Genomic DNA, 26,366 nt, shown 5'->3' with positions numbered 1-26,366 from the left:
CCAAGTCCATATTTGCAAATGACTTGAAAAAAAACAAAAAGCAAAACAAATAAAAAAAAAACAACAACAAAAAAAAAACCACACACCATTTGTTCAGAGCCAATGAGCTGAGAGCTGCATGAAAACACAGATAGCAAGATCCCTCCACCACCACATGGCCACGTTTGTTTTGGACCATTTTACGCCTCACCCCATGGCCTAAGTCTGGCCCACGTACAGTATAATGGTCAGGTGTTGCCTCCACATCTGGACCAGTTCTGGTGCACACGCAGAAAATGCTCTGGCTGTCATCCAACACCAGTCTGTCGTTAATCTACCTAGATGTAAAATCACATGGGCCTGACTTGGACTGTGGAACCAGGGCGTGGGCCTGAAGTTTCAGCTGGGAAGTGAAACTTTAGAAATAAGCACTTAATGCAATCGCCTCCAAATGTTCAACAGAAGTATAGAACAAAAATAAAAATATTTGCACTTGTGCGGGTGGTTACACAGCAGAGAAACTGCAGCCCGGCTGTTATCTCTGCGGTTGCCTAACTCACACATCTGTTTGCTGTGAAAAACATGGATGGAAGGTTATCAGCAGAAGAGCAGAAAGGGAGATGTCCTCCTCTCAGAGGTCTGAGTGTGATCTGTAGTAGAAAGAAAGTTTTGCTGGAGAGATCGTCATTATCAGCTGCTAAAGTAAACACTCTGACCTTGTGAGGAGGACGCCACCTTGGCCTGGAAAAAGCAGGCAGTGACGCAGACACTACTGCAGCCTCGCACATTACAGAACAGGTGTATAGAAATGCTTATGAAGCAGGAAAAAAACAGGGCATCAAGGGCTGTACACGACTGTACAACGATGGACTGAGGCAGAGCAAAATGGTGTATTAACATAAACTCAGAAATGTCATGAGCATTGCGATGGAAAATAATTCAAATCAGTTATTTCAGTGTCAGTCAATACTTTGCATTCAGTTTGGAAAGAATCTTTGTCTAAACCTATTCTAGGAAATACACAGTACTTGGACATTCCCAGCTGATATTTAAAATGAGGGAGTTTCACTTTGGAAAGAGAGTTAAAGAACTTTTTTAACCAAATGTGAAAATTCCCCCTAACTGAATTTACTTCTCACCCGAGACAAAGAAGGACTAATAAAATTGTAAAGGTCAACTGATCACCACAGTAATATTAATGGAACTGTTGTTCAAGTTGAGGCTTTTCAGTGAGGTGAATATTTATCTCACATTCAGCAGAAACAAAACCGTTTTTCCCTCATGACCTGCTCTGCTCCAGTTCCAGCTACTCAAACTTGTTGTGGAGTCTGCTGAAGAGCTATGAAAAGAAAGTTAGGAAATTGATCCACTTACCAACCAGCTGATTGGCTAATTGTCATCAGCAGTCTGTCTGCGGGGTCACAAAGGTCAGTGCATCACCAAGGAGTCATCCCAGCAACAGGCTCTTGCTTTCAGTGTGGCCAATGAATATCACCTTACCTATAACACTGAAACATTGTCTGTGGTCATTTTGGAACCACCCACTATGCAAGTCACTTTGTAGATGTGCAGGACATCTTCACAGTTTAGAGGACTGTTCACGCATCTCTCAGGCAGACTGATATCAGGAATTAGATTCTCGACTGTGTCATGCTTATAAAGAAATCATTACCTGATGTGTTTTGTTTGTGTTCTCTTTGCATGAGCTGCTAGAGTCTCAGGTTTAACACATACAATCCTCAGCTCAAAGGGTGTCTGGTTTCTCCCTGGTAGGCCCTGGCTGGCCTCTTCCAGATACTGTTACCAGGCCACTCTCATCACTAATTCATCCACCCTCTTCACCACAAAGCTCTGGGCGGCTCAGCTAAGCAGGAGGAAAGACAGTGTTTCTGTCCCAGCCAGAGCGGAGCAGCACCAGGACTCCCTGAGGAGGACCACACACACACCTGAGCCGGGGCCAATGCAGAACGGGGAGGTTATGAGCCCGCAGGACACTAAGGCAGCAGGAGCTGGAGCCATGGAGGGCCACAAGGCCCAGAACCACAGCCACAATGAGGGGTGTGTGGAGCCCACAGCGCCTCCGCTCCCTCCTCCGTCACCACCACCACCGGGCCCACCAGAATACCCGAGACCGAGGCTCATCTTCCACACCCAGCTGGCTCATGGCAGTCCTACAGGCCGCATCCACGGATTTACCAATGTCAAGGAGCTGTATGCCAAGATCGCAGAAGTGTTCAATATCTCCCCATCAGAGGTACAGAACAAACCCACCACTGTCAGACTACCTCTGAACATCCACATTTGTAAACAAAAAATATGTCTGTTTTTCTGCTCAGACAGGGCAATGTGGGTCTGGCAGGAAAGTAGGTGTTAGGTTTCTAGTGCAGGCTTTTTTCCATGATGCACTATTGAAGATCATTTGGCGCTGCTACTGTCTGCCAGGCTATGTACTCGTCTGCGCCTTGACCACGATCAATAGTGGAAACAAACAACCAGCCGGCGTCCTGTACAGCCCACGCTGTACAAAACCAATTATAACCCACAGCAATTAAAGTTTCAGCAAACCGAGAGATAAAAGTGTTGCCCTTAAAGTGACTTGAAAAACAAAGTAGTTGCAGATGATTAGAAATTTGTTTGATAGTGAGTTACTGAACTAGTTCTGCAGGCTTCATTGGAAATATTCTTTCTAGATAATCATTTTCATTTAAATGAGGAGTGCTTCATTTCAACTCATGCATTAGGAAAGATTTCCAGCGAAATTTCCCGCAAAATCTCACATCTCTGAAAACCCCAAGCTACATTTAAAAACTAGTTGTTGCCCCATATCGTTGCCAATCCTCGATAACCCTCTGATGACATCATGTGGCTTATTTTCCCAGACTTGGCCAGACTCATCCTGAGACATTAAGAAGCAGTCTGGGTCTGTAAAGGCAGCAGTTTCGGATAATCAAATACAATATTCTGGATAGGGAGGTAAATTTTATGGTTTTTCACTTGTTACATTACAGCATGGAATTAAACTGTTAAATAGAGTTGTTGTAGTTCAAAGTAATAGCAAGTTCAGAGTCCCTGAGAATCAAACCTTTAGTAGGTCAGGGTGCAGTGATGCAAACACTGCTCTCAGGACACAAGACAACCGAAGTGGATGGGCCCTCTGAGCTCAGGTCACACACCCGTTTATTGGATTAGATCTCAGGCCGACATTTAGAGTGTATGGATGCACAGGCAGTAGACACAACTGCACGGATAGGTTAGGAAAGAACTATCTTTTGTGTTGTGCTTGTGTGGTCAGAAGTAACCAGCACATTCAACCAACCAACAGAAAAATACAACAAACAAAAGGGAGAGCTCTTCCACCAAACACTCAGTGCACAATGTGAAGATGGAGGATCAGGGTAGAAAGTACACAACAATCAAACGCTGTACAACAAGCCTCAGACATATTTTTCTCAAATGTACTCTGTGTCACGTCTCAACTTTTTCCAGGATGTCTTAGTCACACACTCAGCAACAGAATGTTCATCTGCAGCTATAATACTTATCAGTGGCGATACAAAGGCCGCCATGAAGGCTCATCCTATCTGTGTGCCTCTGGACATAAATGACTACAGATGAAACGATTATGTGATGTAAAGTACAACAGCAGAGAACCTTGATGATCTTATCGGGAAACCACGAGTCAGGGTCTTATGGATATGACTGTTTGCTCACATTATGCAAGTATTCAATGCCAAATGCTAAATACTAAAAATTCAGGATGACTGAAGAGAGCCAAAGTGGACTAATCTGATAATGTAAGATTATGTATAGTGACTCATTGTTTGCTGTGTCGCATCTGCTGTCGAATAGATTGCTATTAATAGGCTGCTTCAATCCCCTTATAAATAAATATGAGAAATATTTAAATGCAACTAAAATTAGTCCAGAAATGCAAAAACGATCAAAGTTTTGCTTCAAAATCAGATATTGATTTGATAATAGTTTATTTAACGACCTGTGTATCTACAAGACCTTGAACTACAGTCAGACGTTCTATGAGAAATATCAAACAGTTGGTGATAGTGAGAAGTGCAGCAGTTTCCTTGACCTCCTGTAGATTGAGGAGCAACATAAAGTTACAGTTCAGATGCCAGAAAAGACCTTGGACTGCAGTAAGAGCGTTTTACCTGCCAGAAGAATTACAGTGTGATATCTGTGTGGAACCGCTCCAGCTGAGATAAGAGTTCACTCGGGTTATCTTCAATTTCCGTTATGGATTATTAAGTTAAACATGACCTTTAACTTCAGGTTTCAGAATAACACATCTTTGACCTGTGAGGTCTTTGTAAGCCAATGATGATTTGATAGAATAAATACAAATGACTCAGGATTAACTGTGTCGGAGACACCTTTTCTAAATTCCTGATAAATAATGTTTTGTTAATGAGATTTAGTTGTATTTTATGATTTGAAGTCAGTTTTGTTTAAAATGTTTAACATCACTGAAAATGTCATGGCTCAAACACTTAAATGAACCCCTGACTTTTTAAAATAATGATTCAAACTTCAACCATTAAGTTTAGAATATGCAGAGTCTCTTTATAAGGTGTCACATTTACAGCTTGTAACAAAATGGCCACAAGAGCAGAACCAAACGGTTTGGCTCTACTGACCTCTGGTGTTAGATCTGTACAACTCAAACAAAGAATTCCAACAGAGCAGAAGCTGCCTTGACATGTAAACCTTTCTCATCAGTAATCTTTGAGCTCATCTGTCAGTTTGAAATATTCATTGCTTTGAATGAATGGAAATATCTGATCTTTGCCTCAGATCTTGTTCTGCACCCTGAACTCCCATAAAGTGGACATGCAGAAACTGCTGGGGGGGCAGATCGGACTGGAAGACTTCATCTTTGCTCATGTCAGAGGAGAAACCAAGGAGGTGGAGGTGACAAAGACGGAGGACGCACTGGGCCTCACCATCACAGACAACGGAGCTGGATACGCTTTTATTAAGGTCACCAACTTTACATTGTTGTGAACCTGGGCTGAATTATTTTATTCTAAAATTGTGTGTTGGCCCTCAGTGAAATAGCCCGAGAGTCCAGAGCTGAACTTTAAAATGTGAACAAACAAGAAGAATCAATTTGTAATAGCCCAATTTTCTTAACCAAAAGATTAAAGAACATCAGGAGCATCTGGATGTCTCTGAAAAGTGTGGTTTTGTTTTCCAGAGGATAAAAGAAGGCAGCACTATCGACCGGCTGAAGACTGTATGTGTTGGTGACCACATCGAGGCCATCAATGACCAGAGCATTGTTGGCTGTCGACACTATGAGGTGGCTAAGATGCTAAAAGAGCAGCCCAGAGGGATACCCTTCACTCTGCGCCTGGTCGGACCCAAGAAGGCTTTTGGTGAGCGCTGGGACTAATGTATCATTTTCATTCACTTCTGTACTTCCACAGTGACACACAAGCAGAATGTTTTGGTCTAAATATTAGGTACAGCATCTTATAAATAAGTACACAAGATCGCACAAGAAAGGTCAACGAAATTGCCATTTCGGGCTTCTTGAGTACACAGAGGGACGTTTCTGCTCTGAGCAGGGCCAACAATACCAGAGGAGTTCAAGCAGATGGGGCAGACCCAGAGGTCAGTCAGAAGGCAAACGCTATACAGTGACTTGAACTGCAGTGATTGATTCTGGAGCGTACGTAACCAATGGCTCCTGTGGATGCAGTGGAAAGGTGCTTCGTGGTTGTTTTATTTCCGTTCTCTATGTGTTGAGCCTGGAGTTGAAAATATTAAAATGCATCGCTGTGCAGTATCCACTTTTTGAAGAGCCTGTGCTTGAGATGTGAAAAATCCCTCAAAGCCTTTTTAATTTAGTCTGTGCAAGGCAGGGAATGAAAAACTTATTTCAACAACTGCACAGAAAGAGAAAACATGGCAGCAGCACAGACTTACTCTGAGTCTCTGTCAGAAAGCAAGACCAAAGAATTTCATTTTCTCAGACTTTCTCCACAGCCCAAAAGATTTGGTTTGTTTCTGTTTTTCCAACACTTTTCCAAACTGCAGATATCTTGTTTTATAGACCTACAAAATAAACCCTAAAACCGCCTCCACTCCCACACAGAAACACAAGAGGAACTGAACATTCACATGGCGCCAGTGAATTTATTGTTGCTAACAAATTTTTTAAACCGGCATCCATTTCTTTTCAAGGTTTTGCTCTTCAGCAGAGACTTTCTTAGCACTTTAAACTATCGGCTGTTTTCAGGGACAATCCCCGAACACGAGGTCATCCCTCTTCTTTTTCACTTGCAGGAAATGTTTCACTGGTCAGAAGTGTACAAAGCATTTATTTACTGGATCTGGATCAGAAGATGGAGGGAAAACACGCTGGATACAGCAGATGTGGGTGGGAACTGTGCGAATCAGACAGGAAACCAGATTCACAGTGAATGGGCTGACTTCCTGACAGAAATCAGGATCTGTGCTATGACCCCAAGCTGGTCCAGGAGAGTCAGGATGGGATGGGACTGTCAAACAAGAAGCACAGTGTCAACATCAGGTGGAGCTGAGACCAACAAAAGTCTGACAAACAGAATCTACTGAAACAACCAGTAACTGATGAGAACAGTACAGATTAAAGGGTGAACTGTCTCTCCGTTTAAAAAATCTAGTATTACTGAGCAGTTCAGGTGATAACTACTGTTTTTTGATGAAACAATCTGAACATAAAGTCAGCTTACTCGCTGGCTTGTTCTTGAGCTTTCAGCCCTTTTGATTATTTGCTTCGTCTTCATGGAGGTGTTGCTGTTCGGGGTGACTCATTAGTGTGGATGAAAGTTCACACATTGTTAACCATTTTATCCATAAATTGACATATTGCAGAAGTGCAGAAACATATTTCCTCATTTTCCTGTCAGTCACAACAGAATGATGGGAACTCTTGACAACACACAGTGGCTTCACATGGAAAGTGATTTATTCTACAAACTAAGATTGTGGCTGAAAGTGAGCTGCTTCCTCATTATGGCCCTGAATAAATCAAGTGTGTGTTATCATTATCACCGCTGTTAGTCTGTTTTTGGGTTGTAACAAACTACAGCGGGATGAACAGGATACATATGCCGTTCCTCCCACAGGGACTATTAGCTTGGCATAACTGATAGTGACCTCTGACCTCCCTCTGAAACACAGATGGTCACGAAAGATGTAGGAAAAGAAATCCCTCAGTGACGCCAGTAGTTCTATCCAAATATTTAACAGGTAACTGATGTGAAGTTGAGTAGATCATTTATCAAAGTATTGGACGATCAAAGCAAAATTAAACATGAGAATCACCAGATTGCATCTCATTTCTTTTAGCAGTTGTTCGACGTGCTGTTTAGGACCAAAGTGTCATCTTGGGATCAAATCAAATCAAATCAAATCAAATTTATTTGTATAGCGCCAAATCATAACAAAGTTACATCAAGGCACTTTACATATAGAGCAGGTCTAGACCAAACTCTTTATAAATTTATTTAAAGAGACCCAACAGATCCCCGATGAGCAGGAAAAACTTCCTTTAAGAGGCAGAAACCTCGAGCAGAACCAGGCTCAGGGGGGGCGGCCATCTGCCTCGACCGGTTGGGTTGAGAGAGAGAGAGAGAGAGAGAGAGAGAGAGGCATTGGAGGGGGGGGGTGTAGGAACATGTTGTTGCATGAAGTTCATGGAGTTGAGCTGTAATACAGAATTCATGCTATATGGGACCAGCAGGTGTTGCAGGAACATGGGATGGAGATGAGTCACCACCTGCAGGATGAGGACAGAGAGAGAGAGGAGAGGAACTGGGAGAGACAGAGACTTTGGCAGAACATGGTTAGTAAATGCAGTATAAATGCTTAGAACTGGGTGAAACTGTGTTTTTTAAGAAGGATGGTTTTTATCAGCGCATGCAAGGAGGGAGTTAGAGAGCAAGAGGGAGAGAGGGTGACAGGGAGAGACAGAGAGAGACAGAGAGACAGAGAGAGAGAGAAGCTCAGTCCTTCCCCCAGCAGCCTAGGCCTACAGCAGCATACCTAAAGAGTAGAGGACTTTAACTTTTTAACTATCAGCTCTGTCATACAGGAAAGTTTTAAGCCTGGTCTTGAAAGTTACTAAAGAGTCCGCCCCCGGACCGATGCTGGGAGTTGGTTCCATAGAAGAGGAGCCTGATAACTGAACCATCTGCCTCCAGATTTACTCTCTAGATAGACTCTAGGAACCACAAGTAAACCTCCATCTAGAGAGCGGAGTGGCCTGCTAGGACAGTAAGGAACTATGAGCTCTCTGAGATACGATGGAGTTTGGCCATTAAGAGCTTTATATGTTAAAAGAAGGATTTTGAATTCTACTCTATATTTTACTGGCAGCCAATGAAGAGCAGCTAACAGGAGAGATGTGATCTCTTTTCCTAGTTCCTGTTAATATTCATGCAGCAGCGTTCTGAATTAACTGAAGGCCTTTTAGAGATTTGTTTGGACATCCAGATAGTAATGAGTTACAGTAGTCCAGCCTAGAAGTTACAAATGCATGGACTAGTTTTTCTGCATCATCCTGAGAAAGGATGTTTCTGATTTTCCTAATGTTTCTCAGGTGGAAGAAAGCTGCCCGACTAACTGGTTTTATGTGAGGGACAAAGGACATGTCCTGGTCAAAAATTACTCCAACGTTTCTTACAGTGGCACTGGAAGCCAAAGTGATGCTGTCCAGACTGATGAGATGACAATTTTTCTGAGGTGCTTAGGACCGAGTACAATAACTTCTGTTTTGTCAGAGTTGAGAAGTAAAAAATTTCCAGTCATCCAGACTTTTATGTCTTCAAGACATGCCTGCAGTCTGACTATCTGAGTGACTTCATTTGGCTTCATTGATAGGTACAGCTGAGTATCGTCTGCGTAGCAGTGGAAATTGATGCTGTGTTTCCTGATAATGTTGCCTAGAGGAAGCAGATAAAGCATAAAGAGGATTGGTCCAAGTACCGAACCCTGCGGGACTCCATGACTGACTACAGTACATGAGGAGGAGCTGTTGTTTACATGAACAAACTGATGTCTATCTGATAAGTAGGATTTGAACCACCTTAGTTCAGTTCCTTTAATTCCAATTTCATGTTCCAGTCTCTGTAGTAAAATATTATGATCTATGGTGTCGAATGCAGCACTAAGATCTAGAAGGAGAAGTATGGAGGCTGATCCATTGTCTGAGGCCATTAGAATGTCATTGGAGACTTTAACCAGCGCTGTTTCTGTGCTATGATGGGCTCTAAATCCTGACTGACACTCTTCAAACAAACTGTTCCCATCCAGATGCTCGTGTATTTGTTTTGCTACAGCTTTCTCAATGATTTTAGAAATAAATGGAAAGTTCGATATGGGTCTATAGTTTGCCAAAACATCTGGATCAAGATTAGGCTTTTTAAGCTGGGGTTTGATGACCGCAGTCTTAAGTGCCTGAGGTACATAACCCAGAAATAAAGTCAGATTAACCAAATGTAGAATGAACGGCTCAATTACATAAAAGATCTCTTTAAAGAGGCTAGTTGGTACTGGGTCTAATAGACAGGTTGACGGTCTGGATGATGAAACTATAGAAGCTAGCTCTGAGAGATTTAGAGGTGAGAATGATTCCAGATGTAAAAGTGGCATCGCAGCTGATTCAGCAGTTACCGTCTTCAGAAGGGGATTTTTATCTAACGTAGGCAAGAGCTGATAAATTCTTTCTCTGATCGTGAGAATTTTGTCTGAAAAAAAACTAATAAAATCATCACTGCTTAGAGCTAAGGGGATCACTGGTTCAACTGAGCTATGGCTCTCTGTCAGCCTGGCTACAGTGCTGAAGAGAAACCTGGGGTTGTTCTTGTTTTCTTCTATGAGTGCTGAGTAATATGAACTTCTAGCACTGCGGAGAGCTTTTTTAAATGTTTTTAGGCTATCTTTCCAGGCTCTGTGAGACTCTTCTGACTTACTGGAACTTCAGTTTCTTTCTAATTTCCTTGATGTCTGCTTCAAGGTACGGATTTGGTAACTATACCAGGGAGCCATCCTCCTCAGATTGAATACTTTCTTTTTGAGAGGGGCGGCATTATCAAGATTCGAACGCAGTGTGGCCATAGTGCTAGTCACAAGGTCATCAACCTGCGTATGGGAGAAATCCTCATTTAAATTTAGATATGGCATTGTTGGGAATGATGACAGAATGTTCTTTTTAAATTTAGCCACAGCAGCTTCAGATAAACATCTTCTATAGCTGAATTTATTCCTCAATGCTGTGGAGCCCATTAAAGTAAACTCAAATGTAATAAGGTAATGGTCAGACAGGAGAGAATTTTGGGGAAGAATTGTTAGCTTGTCAATTTCAATGCCATAAGTTAGAACAAGATCAAGGATATGATTGTAGAAGTGAGTGGGTTCATTCACATGCTGGGAAAAGCCAATTGAGCCTAGTAGGGAAAGAAACCCAGAACTAAGGCTGTCGCTTTCGACATCAACATGTATATTGAAATCTCCCAGGATAATGATTTTATCTGTACTGAGTACTAACTCTGATATAAACTCAGAAAACTCTGATAGGAATTCTGAGTACGGACGGATCAAAGGTCACAAGATCACCAGTCACATGCATCCCCAGAGGAGCTCGAATGTCTCTGATGATCTTCCCAGAAATGTTAGCTGAATCGAAAGCCAAGCTGTGCCAAGCTGAAACCACACAGGACACATTTATGATGCTGTTGAGTTTGTTCTCAGGAAATTTATGATGAAAACCTTTAATGTCAACACAAACAAAGGTGAATGGGAAACAGACGGACAGGAAATCCATGAGTCACATTTACACTGATACCGAATTCTTCCCTTTTTGATGCTATCAGGGCTGACCAGCTCGGACACAGTCGACCTACAGCAATTTATTCTGTTGTTGGTTTAAATAAGTGAATAATGTTGTGGGGTGCCTCGGATTCCCAGCAGCAGGTCGAGGGAAGTGATAATATGTTTACTCTTTTCCTCAACACTAAAACTTGACCGGAGGCCGAATGTGGTGTGACCGGCAGAGGCAGACATGAGGACATTGGGATGAAACCATTTTTAAATCTTTCATGGTTTCCGGGAACAAAGTGAACCCGGTGACTGTGAAACGGTACAATGACCTAGAAACCACGACTAGAAGAGGTCAGATGTGCCCACACCCTGAGGACCACAGGCCCACACAGACATTTGTTGTCATCCTGTTTGTGTGTTTGTGTGACCAGACATGATTGGAATGAGGACCAGAGTGCCGAAATCCAACGAGGGCAAGATGGTGAATGGAAGGGAGACGCTGCGTCTTCGCTCTAAGGGCGCCGCCACTGTACAGGAAGTGGTGAGTTTCACACGCTCTGCTAAACAATGACCGTGAGAACAATCTTCACTCTCTGTACCAAGCTGTAGATTTAAATCATCGTTTCCTGGCACTTCATGTAAAAACAGTCCTCATTTATTTAAAGCTAATTAAATCACATTAATATAAGAGGTTCAGCTGTTTTTCTATTTCCTCAATAGTTCCACACATCATCATGATTCTTTTAACTCAATTATTTTTGTGGCTTTTTCAGTCTGTAATTGTCGCTCCTCGGTTGAACCCTTAAATTTGTAACCTGTGTCGTGTTTTGTCAGAGAGTAAAGTTTGACCTGACCTGAAACAAACTGCAAACACCACGTCAATTCCAGTCAAACACTGATGAACAAGTGCACAGTCAGGAAACATCTGAACAATGTTCCTCAGCTTTGTCAGCGCCAACCTCTCACACAAACCGCTTCTCACTTCCTACACTTAATCTTAAAGTGCTTCCCTGACCTGAACCTACAGATCATTTCATAAATAAACAGCTGTCAGTTTGGTGAGGGCCAGAGATGTTGCATCATCAGTAACTGAACATTGATATGTTTATGCAAGATTAAAACTATGATAAACCAGAGCTGATGGTATTCTTGGCCACCGTGAAAGATTAAGCTCTCACAAAGTTTGTCTCCATATATAGAGAGTGAATACCAAGCAACAACATTTGTGTCTCTTCCTGTCTGCTCCGCCAGCAGAACGAGTTTGAAGAACAGGCCACCAAGAAAGTGGACGACCTGCTGGAGAGCTACATGGGCATCAGGGACCTGGAGCTGGGTAAGACCCCCCTCCATCAGCACCCTGAAAACAGACATGACCTTCCAACTTTGGACATTTAGTTTGATCTGAACTGAAACGTCCCCCAGCGAGTTTATGTATAAACTAGAATACATAACACATCGTGTGAGAATACAAGAAAATAAAACAGGCATTGTCTGGTTTTCCTGCCACTGTAACATCCACTTGATGCCGTGAGGACCCGACGTGGCCTTTCCCAGGCCTTCGGGGCCGACGGCCTTCACTGGTAGGAGTTAGCAGAAATGGGTCAATGATTCCATCTCTCTGCTGACTTTGAGAATGAGGTTACATTTTTGTAATTTTTCTTTTGTCCTGACTATGATGACTGGAGGGAAGTAATCTTTCTGCCAATTCATTTTTGGCTTGGTGAGTATGAAAAATTCAGTTGTAATGAGGAAGGGAACCCTTTTTACCACAAATTTTCTTAGTCAAGCCCGGAAGATGAAATCTTTTGGTTTCTTGTATTTTCATGTTACTAATTAGGCGTGCCCAACCCACGTGGGTTTAAAAGTAATGTGAGGCACGCATTTCTGGTATCCCACCAAAACAAATGAAAGGCCAGAGGTTCAAATACAGTTTGACATTAGTCAGATTTCTCCCAACAAACATCCAATGTGTCTGTCATCGTGTGCTTTTGTTAAATCAAGCAAAAGAGCAGCTGTGAGACAATAAATTAAAAGGTTTGCTTTACAAATCCATCCAGTTTAGTTCATGTGTTGTATGAAGGTTAGAATGGAGTTTAGAGTTTCTTCTCTCTCTCTTCACTTGTGTATTATTACAATAAATGTGAAATCTATTTGGGAAAAAACAAGAAATGGGACTTCTACAGGTGTTGTTGTGGCTCTGGTTGATAACTGAAATGTCTGTGTCCCTTTTCTCTGCAGCGACCACCATTGTAGAAGCAGGCAAAGACAAGAAGAACCCAGATGACTTTGCCGAGGCTTTGGACTCAGTTCTGGGAGACTTCGCTTTCCCTGATGTGTTTTTGTTTGATGTATGGGGGGCGATTGGAGATGTCAAGAACGGCAGAATCTAAATATCTGCTGCTGACACAAAACAAGAGAGCGAGGTTGGAGAAAAGAACGCTTTTAACATCGCCTCCCCAGGCCACCTTATTTTAATCAGTGTGAAACCACAAATTCATTCAACTAAAACACGTCCATAATTTGTCCCTAAGTAGTTATTCATTAAAAAGATAATACCTCAAATCTTAAAATATGATAAACAGTAACAGCAAAATATTCTGCTTCACCAAGATAAGAGTGTTTTTCCATTGAAGATTAAAGCTGAAAGCTCCCGCTCCATACATTCTGACCATTTACACAGGAAGTACGAGCAGTATGTTGGCGTCATGACAGCACGACAGGCGACAATCAGCCAGCGATCTAGGAATGCAGGAAGTCAAACTGATTAAAGTAAACCGACTCCATCCACTGAAATACCAGCGTAAAGGTAGGTGATGAATCAGCCTTCTAAAGAAACGCACAAGCTGGAAATCTCCATCTTATATAATGTCACTTGTTTTCTAGACATTTTGTCCACATCTTTAAAAACAAGGTGGCCCTGATACAAACCCCCCCACCCCGAAAAAAGAGAAAACTCGAAAAAAAAAATAAAATAAATAAGTCCATTCAAATTAATCAAAGACTGTGAAGTGAACTCTGAATCAGCTGAGGGTGACATCTGGGCACAGTCCTCATCACTCTGCAGTTCATGTTCCCACATGATCTTTAAACTCAAACAGGAACCCAACCCATCATTTCCCCCAAAGTTAGGAAAACAAATAAACTAGCTGTTGTGTGCAAACCGTTCCCCCGGAGCTCTGTAGTGACTTCAATGAGGGCGAGGGAGGTCTTCACGGCCACTTGTATTAAAAAGAAAGTAGTAGAAGTCTTTATCGCTGCTTGAGTTTGTCTGTCTCTGCACTGGAGAGAAAAGGTTTATCGTCATATTTGTCATATTTGTTGTGCACGTGTAGGCCAATAAACGCTGAACTGATGCATTTCAAAATGCTGGACTTCACTCTTTCTGTCCTTTTGATTGTTTGAACAGTTTATACATGACGACGCCTCATTGTGGGAGATTTTATATGTTTTAACTTTAAGTACAAAAGGTTGAAATCACATTGTATGAGAAAGAGACGTTTATTTAGCTTCATGTGTCGATACATTCACATGCCATGTACACTTCATTTTTTATTGGATGAAACCCAAAGAGATATTCAGGGATCGTTCAGGCCCATTTGTTCAGTGATTGAGCACCAGTCAGTAAAATTAGCGATGATATAACGCCGATGTGCAGAATCAGCGGGCGGAGCTGATACCAGAGCAACAAAATAGCAAAACGGAGAGAAGAAAATGTTGGCCAGAATTGAAATCGTATGAATTCCTGCTGTATACTTTGAACAGTTTTCATAAACATATTCTGATAAACATCTCAGAGGCTGAAATAACAACAGTTTTACTGCACAGAGAGCGAGAGGGAAGACAAACAGATACAAAACTGGTCCTTCTTCGAACATCTTGATCCAGACTTTTGACTCATCGACACTCAGCTCAAAGACAAGACAAGCAAGAACGCAAACCACTTCAGCTTATTCTTAAAACGTCATTTTACCCAAATGACAACTAATTTCACATTTCTCCATATTTGCACTTCCTCTGAAGCTCTCCCTAACTTACTTAAAACCTTTTATTTCAGACTATATTCTTCAAATGGAACTTATCATTTGTTTGAGCAGCATAAATTCATTTGTTGTCAGGTATCCTACAACCTGAAGACTCTCAGACCAAAAAGATCTGCCAGGACAAACAGCAGGATTGGAGGGAGTGAGCATGAAAATATCAGTTAGAGAATGAAACCACACCAGAAACCCAGTGAGATATTAGTAAATGGGAAATATAATATGATCATAATGTATTATAATTAAACTGTTACACTTCTTATCTAAACAAACACCAGGCACTGTGCAAAATACCATCAGAAATACTAACACTGCATTTTCATTTTCATAGACTTTTTCTTCGGCATCATCTGCCCTGTAATCCGACTTCACAGCCACAGGAAAGCATGTTGTCGTCTGCAGAAGTGTTCATAACACAAACGATGTTGAAAAACAGTTCTCTGTGTTTGACTCTCTTGGGATCCGACGGTTCCCCCAAAGTTCATGTTCATCAGGTGTATATGGGGAATACTTCTCCTTCAGTCAACACTCGAGCATCTGAACAAGGTGCATGTGTGCTGAAAAGGTGTATGGACTGTAATACAGCCTTAAAAAGGCCAGTGTGGTTGAAATCAAAGATAGTTTTTATTGATGAGTAAATGATTCCTGGTTTGTCTGCTGCTAATACTGAAAATCATTTTCTGTAACAGAATCCTTTCAAGGGCAGCGCGGCAGTGGGTTGGGTTCCCGGCCTGGGGCCTCCACAGACATCCTGTTTGGGTTGAGTGGTTGTTGGTCTGGAGACCTGTCCAGGGTGACCCCGCCCCTCGCCCACAGTGAGCTGGGATTGGCTCCAGGAAATGAATGAATGAATGAAGCAAAAATTCTTTCAAATTATGCATGCGTGCTCTGTCCCGTTTGTTCATGTTGGACGCTGATCAGAGATCCTGAAACCTCGACGGTCCACCATTCTGCTACACCGACTCCCAAACCAGCCAGTCATGGCTTCAAGGTAGGAGGGGCTGTTACATTCGATTTCCCCATCTCGTCCATCTCACCTAACTCCAGCGAAGAGCTCGTTAATCTGCGTATCGTTTCGCGTAAAGTCGGGTACAGGGTCATGATGGAGCTCCGGGACCAGTCGGAACGGGGGCTGATTCTCCTCAGGACTGACCTGCGAAACAGGATGTACACCCACGGGTCCAGGATCTGGTTCCAGGTGGCGAAACGCAGCCACAGCAGGAGGTATCGGACCTGGAGGTCGGCCTCTGACAGCACAGTCTGTGCAATGAAGATCTGGGGAGGGATTGAAGAAGAGGAGGAGAAGTGAGGGGAGGGAAGATGTTTTACAACGGAAATGTAATTATAACGGAGACGAATTCAGAGTCAATTCACACACATGTATGATGAGTCTGGATAATTTAGCTGTGACCCCCCCAGATTCAGTTTCTGCTGCAAAACAATTATCCCCCTTTGCTTTAGCTAAGCTGTACTTTATGTGATGCCAAGTTTTAATGGCATTCTCCAAACGGCCTCTGGTGGGGTTTAAACAAGCTAACAAGCTCCTTCAGGAACGACAGAGCGGTTTATTGTTGACTCACACGGCGCTCTAACTGATCTCTGGGGGTTCACATCCAACAGCGGCGCAACAGAACATCCACCACCTTCTGTTCAAAAACCGCCACAGCCGAGTGTCAAGCAGAAGCCGCACTTTCCCAGAAGGCCGAACTGCTCCAGGGACCAAAAGGAGCTAAGTATCATAGTTTTGTGCAAATTAGCTAACAAAGAAATAAACTTGTTCGCTTGCATCGCTGCTGTTTCCCCCTCTGAGCGTCAGCCAGGCGTAAGTGCAGCTAGGTCACATTTTTAACTGGACCTGCCGTTGAACTTTTACTGTCCACATTTCTGCAGCTCCGCTCTGAAGAAACGTTTGAGACAATAAATAAATCTGCATCGTTAAAATACCAAAAATACCAACTGTGTCCATCTTAGACAGAAACAGCTCAGTGATGTTTATCAACTGTGAAACATGCTCGATACGTCACTGTGATCCATACATGAGTTGGATGATGTAGATGTTATGGACGGGCTGAGGTCAGCTGATACACAAACACTGGTCAACATTTTCAGACAACTGAGGCTTCAGTCTCAACCGTGATTTCATTTCAAAGCCTCCATGTGTAGAAAGAGTTTGTTGGTTTGTAGTGGTGGAGAATAACTGAAGCACATCGACTGTGCTCCTTTACTCTGGAATTGGCTTCTTTTATACAAATAACAACTTGAATTAAAAAATGCTCCCAACTCAAAGTTGAGTTCTGTTATTTACATAAGCCACGACATCACTCTCATCACTGAGCACCTTATTCCTCTCAAACACATTTCTTTGAGGAGAAACGAGTTGAAAAATGTATCTGATCATAATCTCTCAGCTACAGGAAGAACATTTATAATCTGTTCCAGTGCAGATTTCCTTTAAAGGCCTCTTTTCACGAATGCTCGAGGCTCAAGGCTCAAGCGGAGTCCAGAAGCTGCATTGCTCAGGAGAAATGAAGCATTTGGAGTGACAGTGGAGAAGCCATGTGATGTCATGGAGGTTGTTTAAAGAATTCATCCCTTATAAAGATGCTTTGTTATAGTGTGATTACAATAGTGACAGAGAGCCACCAAATCACTTGAACACTTATATTTTATTTGGGTCATTTAAAGCTGTTTTAGTTCAGCTCAGAGTTCCAGGTTAGTCAGGAGAGAAATGATAGGACATCAAATGACATGCTTGAAAAAAGGTTACGAAATCTGAACCCGAGTTGTGACGCCAAGAAAAGGAGCTTAAGGTCAGCGCTGATGAGAATCAGAGCTGCTTCGAGAAGGTGAGCAAACCTGAGAAACCCGATATCAGAACTGAATCTGCCACCAGCCTGACAGTTTCATCGATGGTAAAAAGGGAAAGTGGGATGTTTCTGTGGTTTATTGTTCTGGTGGTCAGCTACAGAGTGTAAAATGTAAAAATACTTAAAGATTGAACAGATATTGCCCCCAGGTCTTATCAGCACACAACACACAGTGTTACACACCACAGACTGTAGAGCTCATTTACACAGGTTGAAACCAGACCAGAGACCTTCCTGTGGAGTGTCGACCCCCAGCAGCTTAACAAAAGACTCAGAGCGACTCATTTATTCTGCCGCTTTATCGTAGCTGGCCACTTATGTCAGCTGCAGAAAAAGCATGACAACACAAAGAAATGTGTTTCTGTAGAAGCGTTTAAGTCGACCGAGGGGGGGATTAAACGTAAGCTGCCAAAGGATAATGTTCTATTTGAATGTGCCGAAATAACACAATTTCTCTTATTTTCTGAATTCAGATGGAGAATGGAGGCAAATCCTGAACACTCAATCAGCCTTCAGTAACTTTAAATGTGTTTTAAATTTACTCAGCAGCACCTGCAGTCAAGAGAAATAATTTATTTACCCAAATTAGCTTTGGCATTGGTGCCTAGAAGAAAGAAAATGTGCCATAAAGAGAAGGCCTGACTCACCACAGTGCGACAAACTCACCAGGAGGGGGCACCAGCAGATGGAGGCGATGACCATGATCAGGATGAGCTGAACCATCATCTCCACTTCATGGTCTCGGCGGCGCTGGGTCCTGTCCTGACCACAGCAGACCCTGATCAGGGTCACCACGCTCACCGTGTTCAGCAGAAATGACACAGCGATGCTTGTCAACCCGACCACGGAGAAGATCAGGGAGAAGATCTGGTCGTTTCCTTTGTAGCTGATGAGGAAGAAACACCAGGAGCCTGGCTTCTGGATGTGGTAGCCCCCGACGCCCATCAGGGGCAGCAGGGCGACGCAGCCAGCGGTGAACCACACCAGCAGCACCATGGAGATCGGCCGACCTTTGGTCTGGCTGGAGGTGCGAGTGAACGGGCAGTTGATGCCGGTGAAACGCTCCACGGCCATGGCGGCGCCAAGCATCAGCGGGCACAGGCCGTAGAAAACCATGGACATGCCCATGAAGTTGCAGAAGTGACAGTGGGGGTCTAAATTGCGCCAGTTGAAGTGTGTGATGTGGAAGGAGACCGTGATGCAGCCGGTGACCAGGAGACCCATGAAATCTGTGACGACCAGGCCCCCCAGGAAGATCAGGAAGAAGGAGCGGGAACGGCTGCGTGCCTCCTTGAAGGACTTGATGAGTACTATGAAGGCAATGAGGTTGGAGGGGAGACCCAGAAGGGTGAAGATGGATGAGTAGTAGGCGGAGGCGATGGGGTGGTTGTAAGTGAAGGGAGGGCTGTTGATGGAGTAGCAGAGCGGGGTGCTGTTGGACTGTTGGGGGGCCGAGGCGTTCATGGTGGCCGGCGGCTGCGGGGTCACTGATTTCAGATGAATCAGAGACGGAGAGGCCGGTCAGAGGAATTTCATTTCTCTCTTCAAGCTGAAAAGAGAAAAACTTTCATTTCAGTCAAAACTCTTCAAATGTTAAAAAGAGAACTTTTAGCGGTTTATTTTTGTGAACGTCATGCTTAATGGCGCTTAACCAGCTCTTTATTCAGACGGAGCATGAAGCAGAAGCACTGAGCCTGAAAATTGGTTTCCATTCACCATCCATTATCAATAGATGCTGATTCTGACAGAACCAAAGGAGGCCTGAGTGAAACCTGTTCCTGCATGTAGAGGGAAAACTAATGGAAACACCCAGAGGAGGAGGCTCCTCCATTTTAGTTTCTACACACAACTTTACGCACTTTATTTATTTATTTATTTATTTACTCTTTTTGGCTTGCTGTTGTTTTATATTGTCTTAAATCGGTCCGTTAATTAAACTGGACTGGAAACACGGATGCAGTCAAAATGTACAGTTTGTTTCCAATTTTAAACTTTGGACACTTTATATTTTTTGAGTCGTATTTGTTACTCTTGTTCTGCCACTTCTGTTGTATTGAAGAAGAATTTTCTTCAGGATTTATAGTTCTGTGTCCTCTTGGTCACATAATCAGTTTAGAAACATTCAGATGGAAGGTGAAACGGAAATAAATGATAAGAACTCAGCTCAAACAACATGAGCGCAGACAGCGGCAGCTACAGCAAGAATGACGAAAATAGATGTAAAGTAGGCAAGCTTGACATATCCTGACAGGAAATGGAGTTGTGTGAACTGCGCTGACAGCTTTAACAGGAAATAAACACAAACTGTCACAGTTAGACTAGGATGATGTCCATAAAGACCGTCAGTGCCAAACCGGCCTCAAGAAATATCTGTTCCACAACTTACAGCGCAAGAAGCATGAAAAAAATGATCTTGTGCCAATTATACTGAAAGAAATTTAGATAAATGGATATAAACATGTCTAACAATGAAACTTAGAGGAAGGAGTAACTCTGATAACTCCGTCCAAAAAGAAATAAAGGACAACAAATTCGGTTTAGTCACCAGAAATCAGCTCATGATGTGAAAATGAACAACCAAAAAGAGAAAGTTCACTCAGCGTATGGAAAGACTGAAAGAACTCTCAAAATCTCAACTCATGTGACATAAATTTCATTTCAGGATTTCCTTGGAAATTATTTTTTAATCACATGTGCAGTTTTTTTTTCCTGCTTCATCTTTCATTCCTGGGGAAGGACAGAAGACGACGTTGACTCAGTAACTTGATCCAAAAATTAGAAGCACTTGAGAAGAATGCACATTCAGCACAGACTTAATTTCATTACTTCTCAGCAGCAGCTTTGGAATATTACTGTGAACTGACAAATTATTTGTTTCTCTCTTTGCAGTCTGACGTACAAAGAGATGCATGTTTGCACACTTCTGCATGACTGAAACAAAACCACAGCTGTCAGCTGTTTTCTCTCTGTTACACCACAACACAACAACACAACAACACAACAACAAAACAACAACTTGTTTTTTTTTTTTTACTTTTTAAAACCTTCCCGAGTCCCTAAAAATATCTCCACGACGGTTTGGGGCAGCAGCTTTTTGCCCAGCTGTCACTCTCTCAGCTTTAATGCTCATGAAGTGAGAGAAAACCTTTGTGTTTTCTGCTGAGAAGCTCGCTGCACCATTAAGAGGTTCCTCTGAGAATAGTACCAAGATGCCGTGAGATGTTTTCGGCGCCGGCTCTTTGGTGACCCTGGAAACCTTTTGAAAGTATCATTAGCCAAAAGAGCCTGTTAGCGTCCACATCCTTCCAAAATCAATATGTCGTATTAACAACTGCATCACTGAGGCGGTCACATGGCTTCCGATTCAAACTAATGGGAAACCACACAAGGAGATGATGAGATTGGTGAAAAGTCAGAACCTGCTGAGGAATCTGTTTTAGTTTGACATCCCTGGATCAGAACATGATCAACTGCATAAACACAAGTCCACACGTTCCTCTGCGAAATTCTGATCTCCTCTCACTACATAAAAACAAACTGCTGAACTCTCATCAGTCATTTCACTCACTGTTTATATACAATATACAGTTTATATTACTGAAGAGCTGAAATGAACTAAATGAAAAAACCTGATGAACCTGATGACCTCTAACGGAGCAGGGTTAGGGTTATATGCTGTTGTCCTGCTTGTTACTAACACTAGATGAGCACATGAATTCTGTGGCTGATGACCAAAAATAAGCTGCTTTATTGTCCTCACATTGAGTTTTACCACTTTAAAGCTGAAAAACTGAAACAACAACAGAATCTTTTTTTAAATGTTGAAATCCTGATGCATCCACGATCTGCTCATCTGCTCACAAACAACTTAAAGAACCTGAAACTTTACAAACCTCACATATCAAACCAATAAAATTACTCTTTAATAACTATTCATGATCATCATACACTGGGAATATCACAAAACATCCCAAAATGCCAAACTGTGATGCATTTTTGTGTGATTGTACCTTCGTATATAGTTTATACTGCACTGTGCAGACAGCTCTCCCTCCTTATTTTTATATTTGTTTTGTTGTTTTGGCTTTCTTGTCTTTGCTCAGTCGCAGTTTGTCGCCACACCTGACAGATAAATATTCTTGATTCTTGATTCTAAACTTCACATCATGTTACCAACAGCAGCTTGTTAGTTGAATCAATGAAGGTCTTACCGCCACAGAAGCAGCTCTCCACGCTGACCCCGAACAATGGAGCCGTAACTTCAGTACGTCCAACAGCAGGCTGTTAGAGGGAACCTCCCATCATCCCCTCTGCCTTCCTCTACTGCTCACACACCGTCTGAATGCCTTTAGCTTAAACCCCCCCGTCCCCTCCCTGCAGGACATCAGGGGAGGGGAGCTGGTGAACGGGGGCAGACGTTTGTCTCTGGTTTTCTTTCTAACTCTTAATCATTCAGCAGCAGAAAGCAGTCAGTGAGAGATGAATCAATATATTTTCTTCAGGCTCACAGATATGATTTATATTTAAACACAATTTGAAAATCTGGATAGAAATAACAAGGACAGGGAAAAATGACTTTGTTGTCAGAGAAACTTGAAATCAGCCACATCTGCAGCACACGTGTGCAAAGCAGCTGAATTCCTTTTCTCTCTCACGCCAACACGTACTTTAAAAGGACACAAATCAGCTCTGATCATGAGCAATCTACCATTTTGGCAATTGCGGTGAAAGAAATGATCTGAGTATTGAACTACAACGTGCAAAAATAGAACGCCATTAAAATAGTTAAAAGCTCATTTGGCCAACAGACTCAGAGATTCCATCCAATAGGAGCTGAGGAAAGGAGCCGGCGCTGGAACAATACCCCCACCGGGTCTGATTCACAATCTGGGTTTCATCCAACTGAGCACAAATAAACACAGATGACAGCGATGGAGTTTAGACATCCACATACATCAATACTGTGGACGATCACGTGAAGGTCAGAGGTCAGTCATCTTCATCGCTGATTTGGAGCTGCCGTCAACTTGATGATGACGATGATGAAGATTTTGTCATTTGTGTGGTGTTTTCTTTATTCAGAGCTCAGTCGTCCTGAACTGGTCTATTCAGAGATCAGCAGCACAAACTATCAATCAACAAACTTCAGTTTCCCAGAAATGATGTTTAAACTGTTTTCCAGCAGAAGGTCCGCTCAGAGGACTCAGCTGACACACCCACAGCTCCACTGGTTCAAATGTTAATGAAAACAATTCTCTTTGTGGTTTTATGTTTTTTCAATTCCACATAATTTGTTCACAAGTTGTTTTAAGTGCTGTGCTGTGCTTAATAAATTCATTTGACTCGAGGTGAACTGAATCTGCATCTAATTTTGTGTTCATGGCGGCATTGTGTGCAGCCCATCTTCTGACCACCTGTGGCGTCAGTCCTAATTACACCCGCAATGATTCTTTGAGCAAATCTAATGAAGGAATGAGGAATCCTACAGGAATCCTATTCAATAACTATTAAATCTTAGTATTAAAAACATTAAATTACAAAATGCACCCAGGAGGATAACAGGTGGGAACAGTGCAGCGTACGATACGAGTGCTGCAGCTCTGGATAGTTTCATTTTTCCACACTGCAGCTTGGCTCCGGGGCAGAGTGGATGTTTTCCTCCTGTAAGTACGGAGCTGATATTCCCTCATCTATTCCCCACGTGGCAGATGAAAGGCTCTGAGATAAGAAATGAAAGGCTCAGTGTCCAGATATCTACAATTTATTCCAGCTAAACAGTCCTCTTGGCTTCAAACACTGAGAGCATGAGTGAAGACGTTTAAGAGGAAACAGATGAAGCGTGAGTAAAATCAAAAATGAGACATCCAGCACTGCTGCTATTTGATGTTGTGGAGATCACTTTTAGCTTGTAGTTCTCATTAGGTAACATCGTGTTGTGTTATTCTTCTGAGACATGCTTTCTGTGGCCTTTTTTTTGTGAGATTTTTCCAACCTTATGATCAGACTTTAAGAATAAATCCGGGTTTCAATCCCGGTTTGATTCTGGTCCTGGTTGGTTGAATTGCCCAGTCAGTCCTTTCAGACTGATCTATTGTCTCCCTCTTGCTTTGCACCACGTGGCTCCTTCGGTTTGTTTTGATTTCATTCTCTATTTTAAATTCAGCCATGTTCAAAAGGTGCAACAGAACTAAACAAGACAAAATTGGTGAAGTTTAAAGTCAATTATCCCTCGATGGTGTTGAGCCTTTCATGTTTCTAATCTGTACCTCAACAGAAAAACTCGATGGAGTCTTCACAGTCCGATTAAGATCAACAGAAACGCTCAAAATAACCAAAATGACGACAACAACAAGAAGAACAAGACAATCTGGAAAGCATCACTGTTTGTGGCAGTCCTGCCCCCCCACCTCTGAAATGAAGCATCCGACTGCTGCGAACAAACAGGCCGGTCCTGCTCAGTTTAATTGCTCCATTTGGCAGCTAATTGCATTAAGGGTCAGTTGTTGATATCCTCAGGTTGGCAAGAAAGACGCTCGGAGGTCGGAGGTCATTAAAAGGCAGCCGCTCTGAACCACACAGTTTAATTAAAGCAGCACTTCACCAGCTGTCTTCAGCTGTCTTCGTGGATTTTTTGCATGACAGTGCACATAAAGCTTATAATTCATCGTGTTCAGTCAGCTGATCCACTCAGCTGTGGATTAGTTCTGGTCGCACCCCCCCATCGCAGAAACACACCGCAAAGCTACGCTAAACTCACTTCTCTCAGGAAACACAAACACAAAGAACACTGCAAGTAATTTATCACAAACAGGAGGGGATCAGCTGTTTTTAAAAATGGATGATTTAGGAGAAGGAGAAAGGACAGCCTGCTTTTTCTCATTTTCACAGGGCTGCATTTTGAAGAAAACCGCCAATGACCTGAAGGGACCACTCACAGGTTGAGAAGAGGAGCTTTTCTGAAACACTAAACCAACAAAATACTCCCGCAGACTTCACACTCCAGAATCACATTTTTGTTGAGCCCTGGGAGGACGTAGCATGATCCTCTACAGACCCGTATCATGACAAACAATAATGAACTGACACCAATATGGAGGGGAATGGGGATGTTTTTCCAAACTTGGTTAACTAAGTAGTAAATCAGAGATACGCAAGAAAAAGCAAACGTGGGAACATTTGTAGGTGAAACTAGTGACACGATGACTCAGCATGTATCTAAACGTATTTTTTCATTCAGTATATCTGTTTCTGCATCTTCGCTCCAACAATGACATTAAAATGTACATATTCACAGATGACCTGCACACAGGTACAGATTTATTACAATCAACACAAACAGATTACAGAAAGGCATCAGTGCATGTGAAGAAAAAAGAGATGAAGGTTCATCAGACACAAAATAAACTGACTGACTTTTCACATCTGCAATCTCACCCCCTCTGATCTCATCACGATGACCTCATTCTCATTGCAAACTGAATATTGGATGCACTGTTTTACTGCTGACCTGCCTGAAACTCCTATTAACATTACAATTTATTTTGCATGCGTTAGTGTGTTTGCTCTCACATCTTACCTCCTCAGAAACATTAAATTCAATCACACTCCACCCAAACGCACGCCTTAAAAGGTTTCTAAGTGATTTTCTGAACAATATGCAAAATCAGATTGGACTTTTTTTTTTTTTTTGACAGTTGGCACACAAACTCAAATCTCTGCCGACATCAAATTCATCCACTCCTTCACCAACACTTGTCCTCTGTTGCACCCATCCATCTCTTTACCGGCTGCAGACTAAACTGGACAAAAACTCTAACATCACCACTAACACCAGAATAAAATGATCGTCAACTTTTTCTGGTGATGTGCAGCATGAGCTTTTAGGTACAACTAGATTAAACATGCAAAAACACTCATCTTCTGCTGCATTAAACTATGCATTGATTTTTAGTGAATCACTTTTCCAACAACCAAGTGCAACGAGCACCAAGCTGCCATTACTGAACCCACGACTGCATCTTTAAAAGGACTCAGATCGTTCCAGTGAAGCTGCTTCGCTGATAAAACAGGAACATTTTCAGCTGTTGGAACAGAAAACAGTTTCCTGCCAAAAATAAGTGCAACTTAATGAGTGTAAAGCAAGACAGCAGGGGGAAGTAATTATTCTCTTATCACTTGATAAACTTAATATAAAGGAAACACAAGAGGAATTTAGACAAATCAACACACACACACAAAGTACAGTCAATCTATTATCCATTTCTGTAGCTGACATATCGACAAACAGCCCCAGGCAGCCTCTTTTCTCTAACGAGCTGTAAAAGTGAAGCACATGAGCGCCACAGCTGCTGGAGAAAACAACACGCTGAACTCTGCCTGAACTCACCCAGAGGGTCATACCTGTGGCAAATGCCTCCATAGATGCCGCACAGCAGCAGAAAATATGTCTTCCTCTGGTGTCATAAAACCTGAAGCAGGGCAACGATGTGTTCGACAATGGGTTCCCAGAAAAATGCCTGAAAGCTGCAGATGATTTCTCTCTTCATGCTGCTGAAAAAGGTCTCCACTCACTTCACTGCCATCTACCTGTGGAGACATGTTGAGGCACAAGTCAGAAGCCAATTACTGGAGGTGAGAGCCATGAGTCATACGGCGAGGA

The 26,366-nt window shown here is 42.5% G+C and overlaps 2 protein-coding genes and 1 long non-coding RNA gene across 5 annotated transcripts; 1 reads left to right on the top strand and 2 right to left on the bottom strand.

Moving 5' to 3' along the window:
- Positions 1-1,423: 1,423 nt before the first annotated feature.
- Positions 1,424-7,456, bottom strand: LOC115042331 (uncharacterized). The gene is made up of 3 exons (XR_003840671.1): positions 6,714-7,456; positions 6,328-6,500; positions 1,424-1,487 (listed from the first exon to the last, which is right to left on the bottom strand). It is a non-coding gene; the product is annotated as an uncharacterized LOC115042331 (long non-coding RNA).
- gipc3 (GIPC PDZ domain containing family, member 3) lies at positions 1,940-13,996 on the top strand. Its single transcript, XM_029500481.1, has 6 exons — positions 1,940-2,233; positions 4,789-4,974; positions 5,192-5,372; positions 11,235-11,344; positions 12,055-12,136; positions 13,042-13,996. The coding sequence occupies exons 1-6, from the start codon at positions 1,940-1,942 to the stop codon at positions 13,191-13,193; spliced, it is 1,005 nt and encodes a 334-aa protein (XP_029356341.1). The 3' UTR covers positions 13,194-13,996.
- A 289-nt stretch (positions 13,997-14,285) lies between these two features.
- On the bottom strand, positions 14,286-26,202 carry tbxa2r (thromboxane A2 receptor). 3 transcript variants are annotated; one of them, XM_029500228.1, is made up of 3 exons: positions 26,108-26,202; positions 18,374-19,256; positions 14,286-16,115 (listed from the first exon to the last, which is right to left on the bottom strand). In XM_029500228.1, the coding sequence occupies exons 2-3, from the start codon at positions 19,169-19,171 to the stop codon at positions 15,819-15,821; spliced, it is 1,095 nt and encodes a 364-aa protein (XP_029356088.1). In that variant the 5' UTR covers positions 19,172-19,256; positions 26,108-26,202; the 3' UTR covers positions 14,286-15,818. The 3 variants fall into 3 exon arrangements, with proteins under 3 accessions (XP_029356088.1, XP_029356089.1, XP_029356087.1); XM_029500229.1 differs by lacking the exon at positions 26,108-26,202 and adding an exon at positions 21,919-22,026 and having other exon boundaries at positions 18,355-19,256; XM_029500227.1 differs by lacking the exon at positions 26,108-26,202 and adding an exon at positions 21,919-22,026.
- Between the last annotated feature and the right edge of the window lie 164 nt (positions 26,203-26,366).

The sequence above is a fragment of the Echeneis naucrates genome, chromosome 4 (genome assembly GCF_900963305.1).
Source record: "Echeneis naucrates chromosome 4, fEcheNa1.1, whole genome shotgun sequence".
NCBI classification, from domain to species: domain Eukaryota; kingdom Metazoa; phylum Chordata; class Actinopteri; order Carangiformes; family Echeneidae; genus Echeneis; species Echeneis naucrates.
Note: the sequence above shows the minus strand (reverse complement) of the source record. Positions and strands in the feature narration are given on the sequence as shown.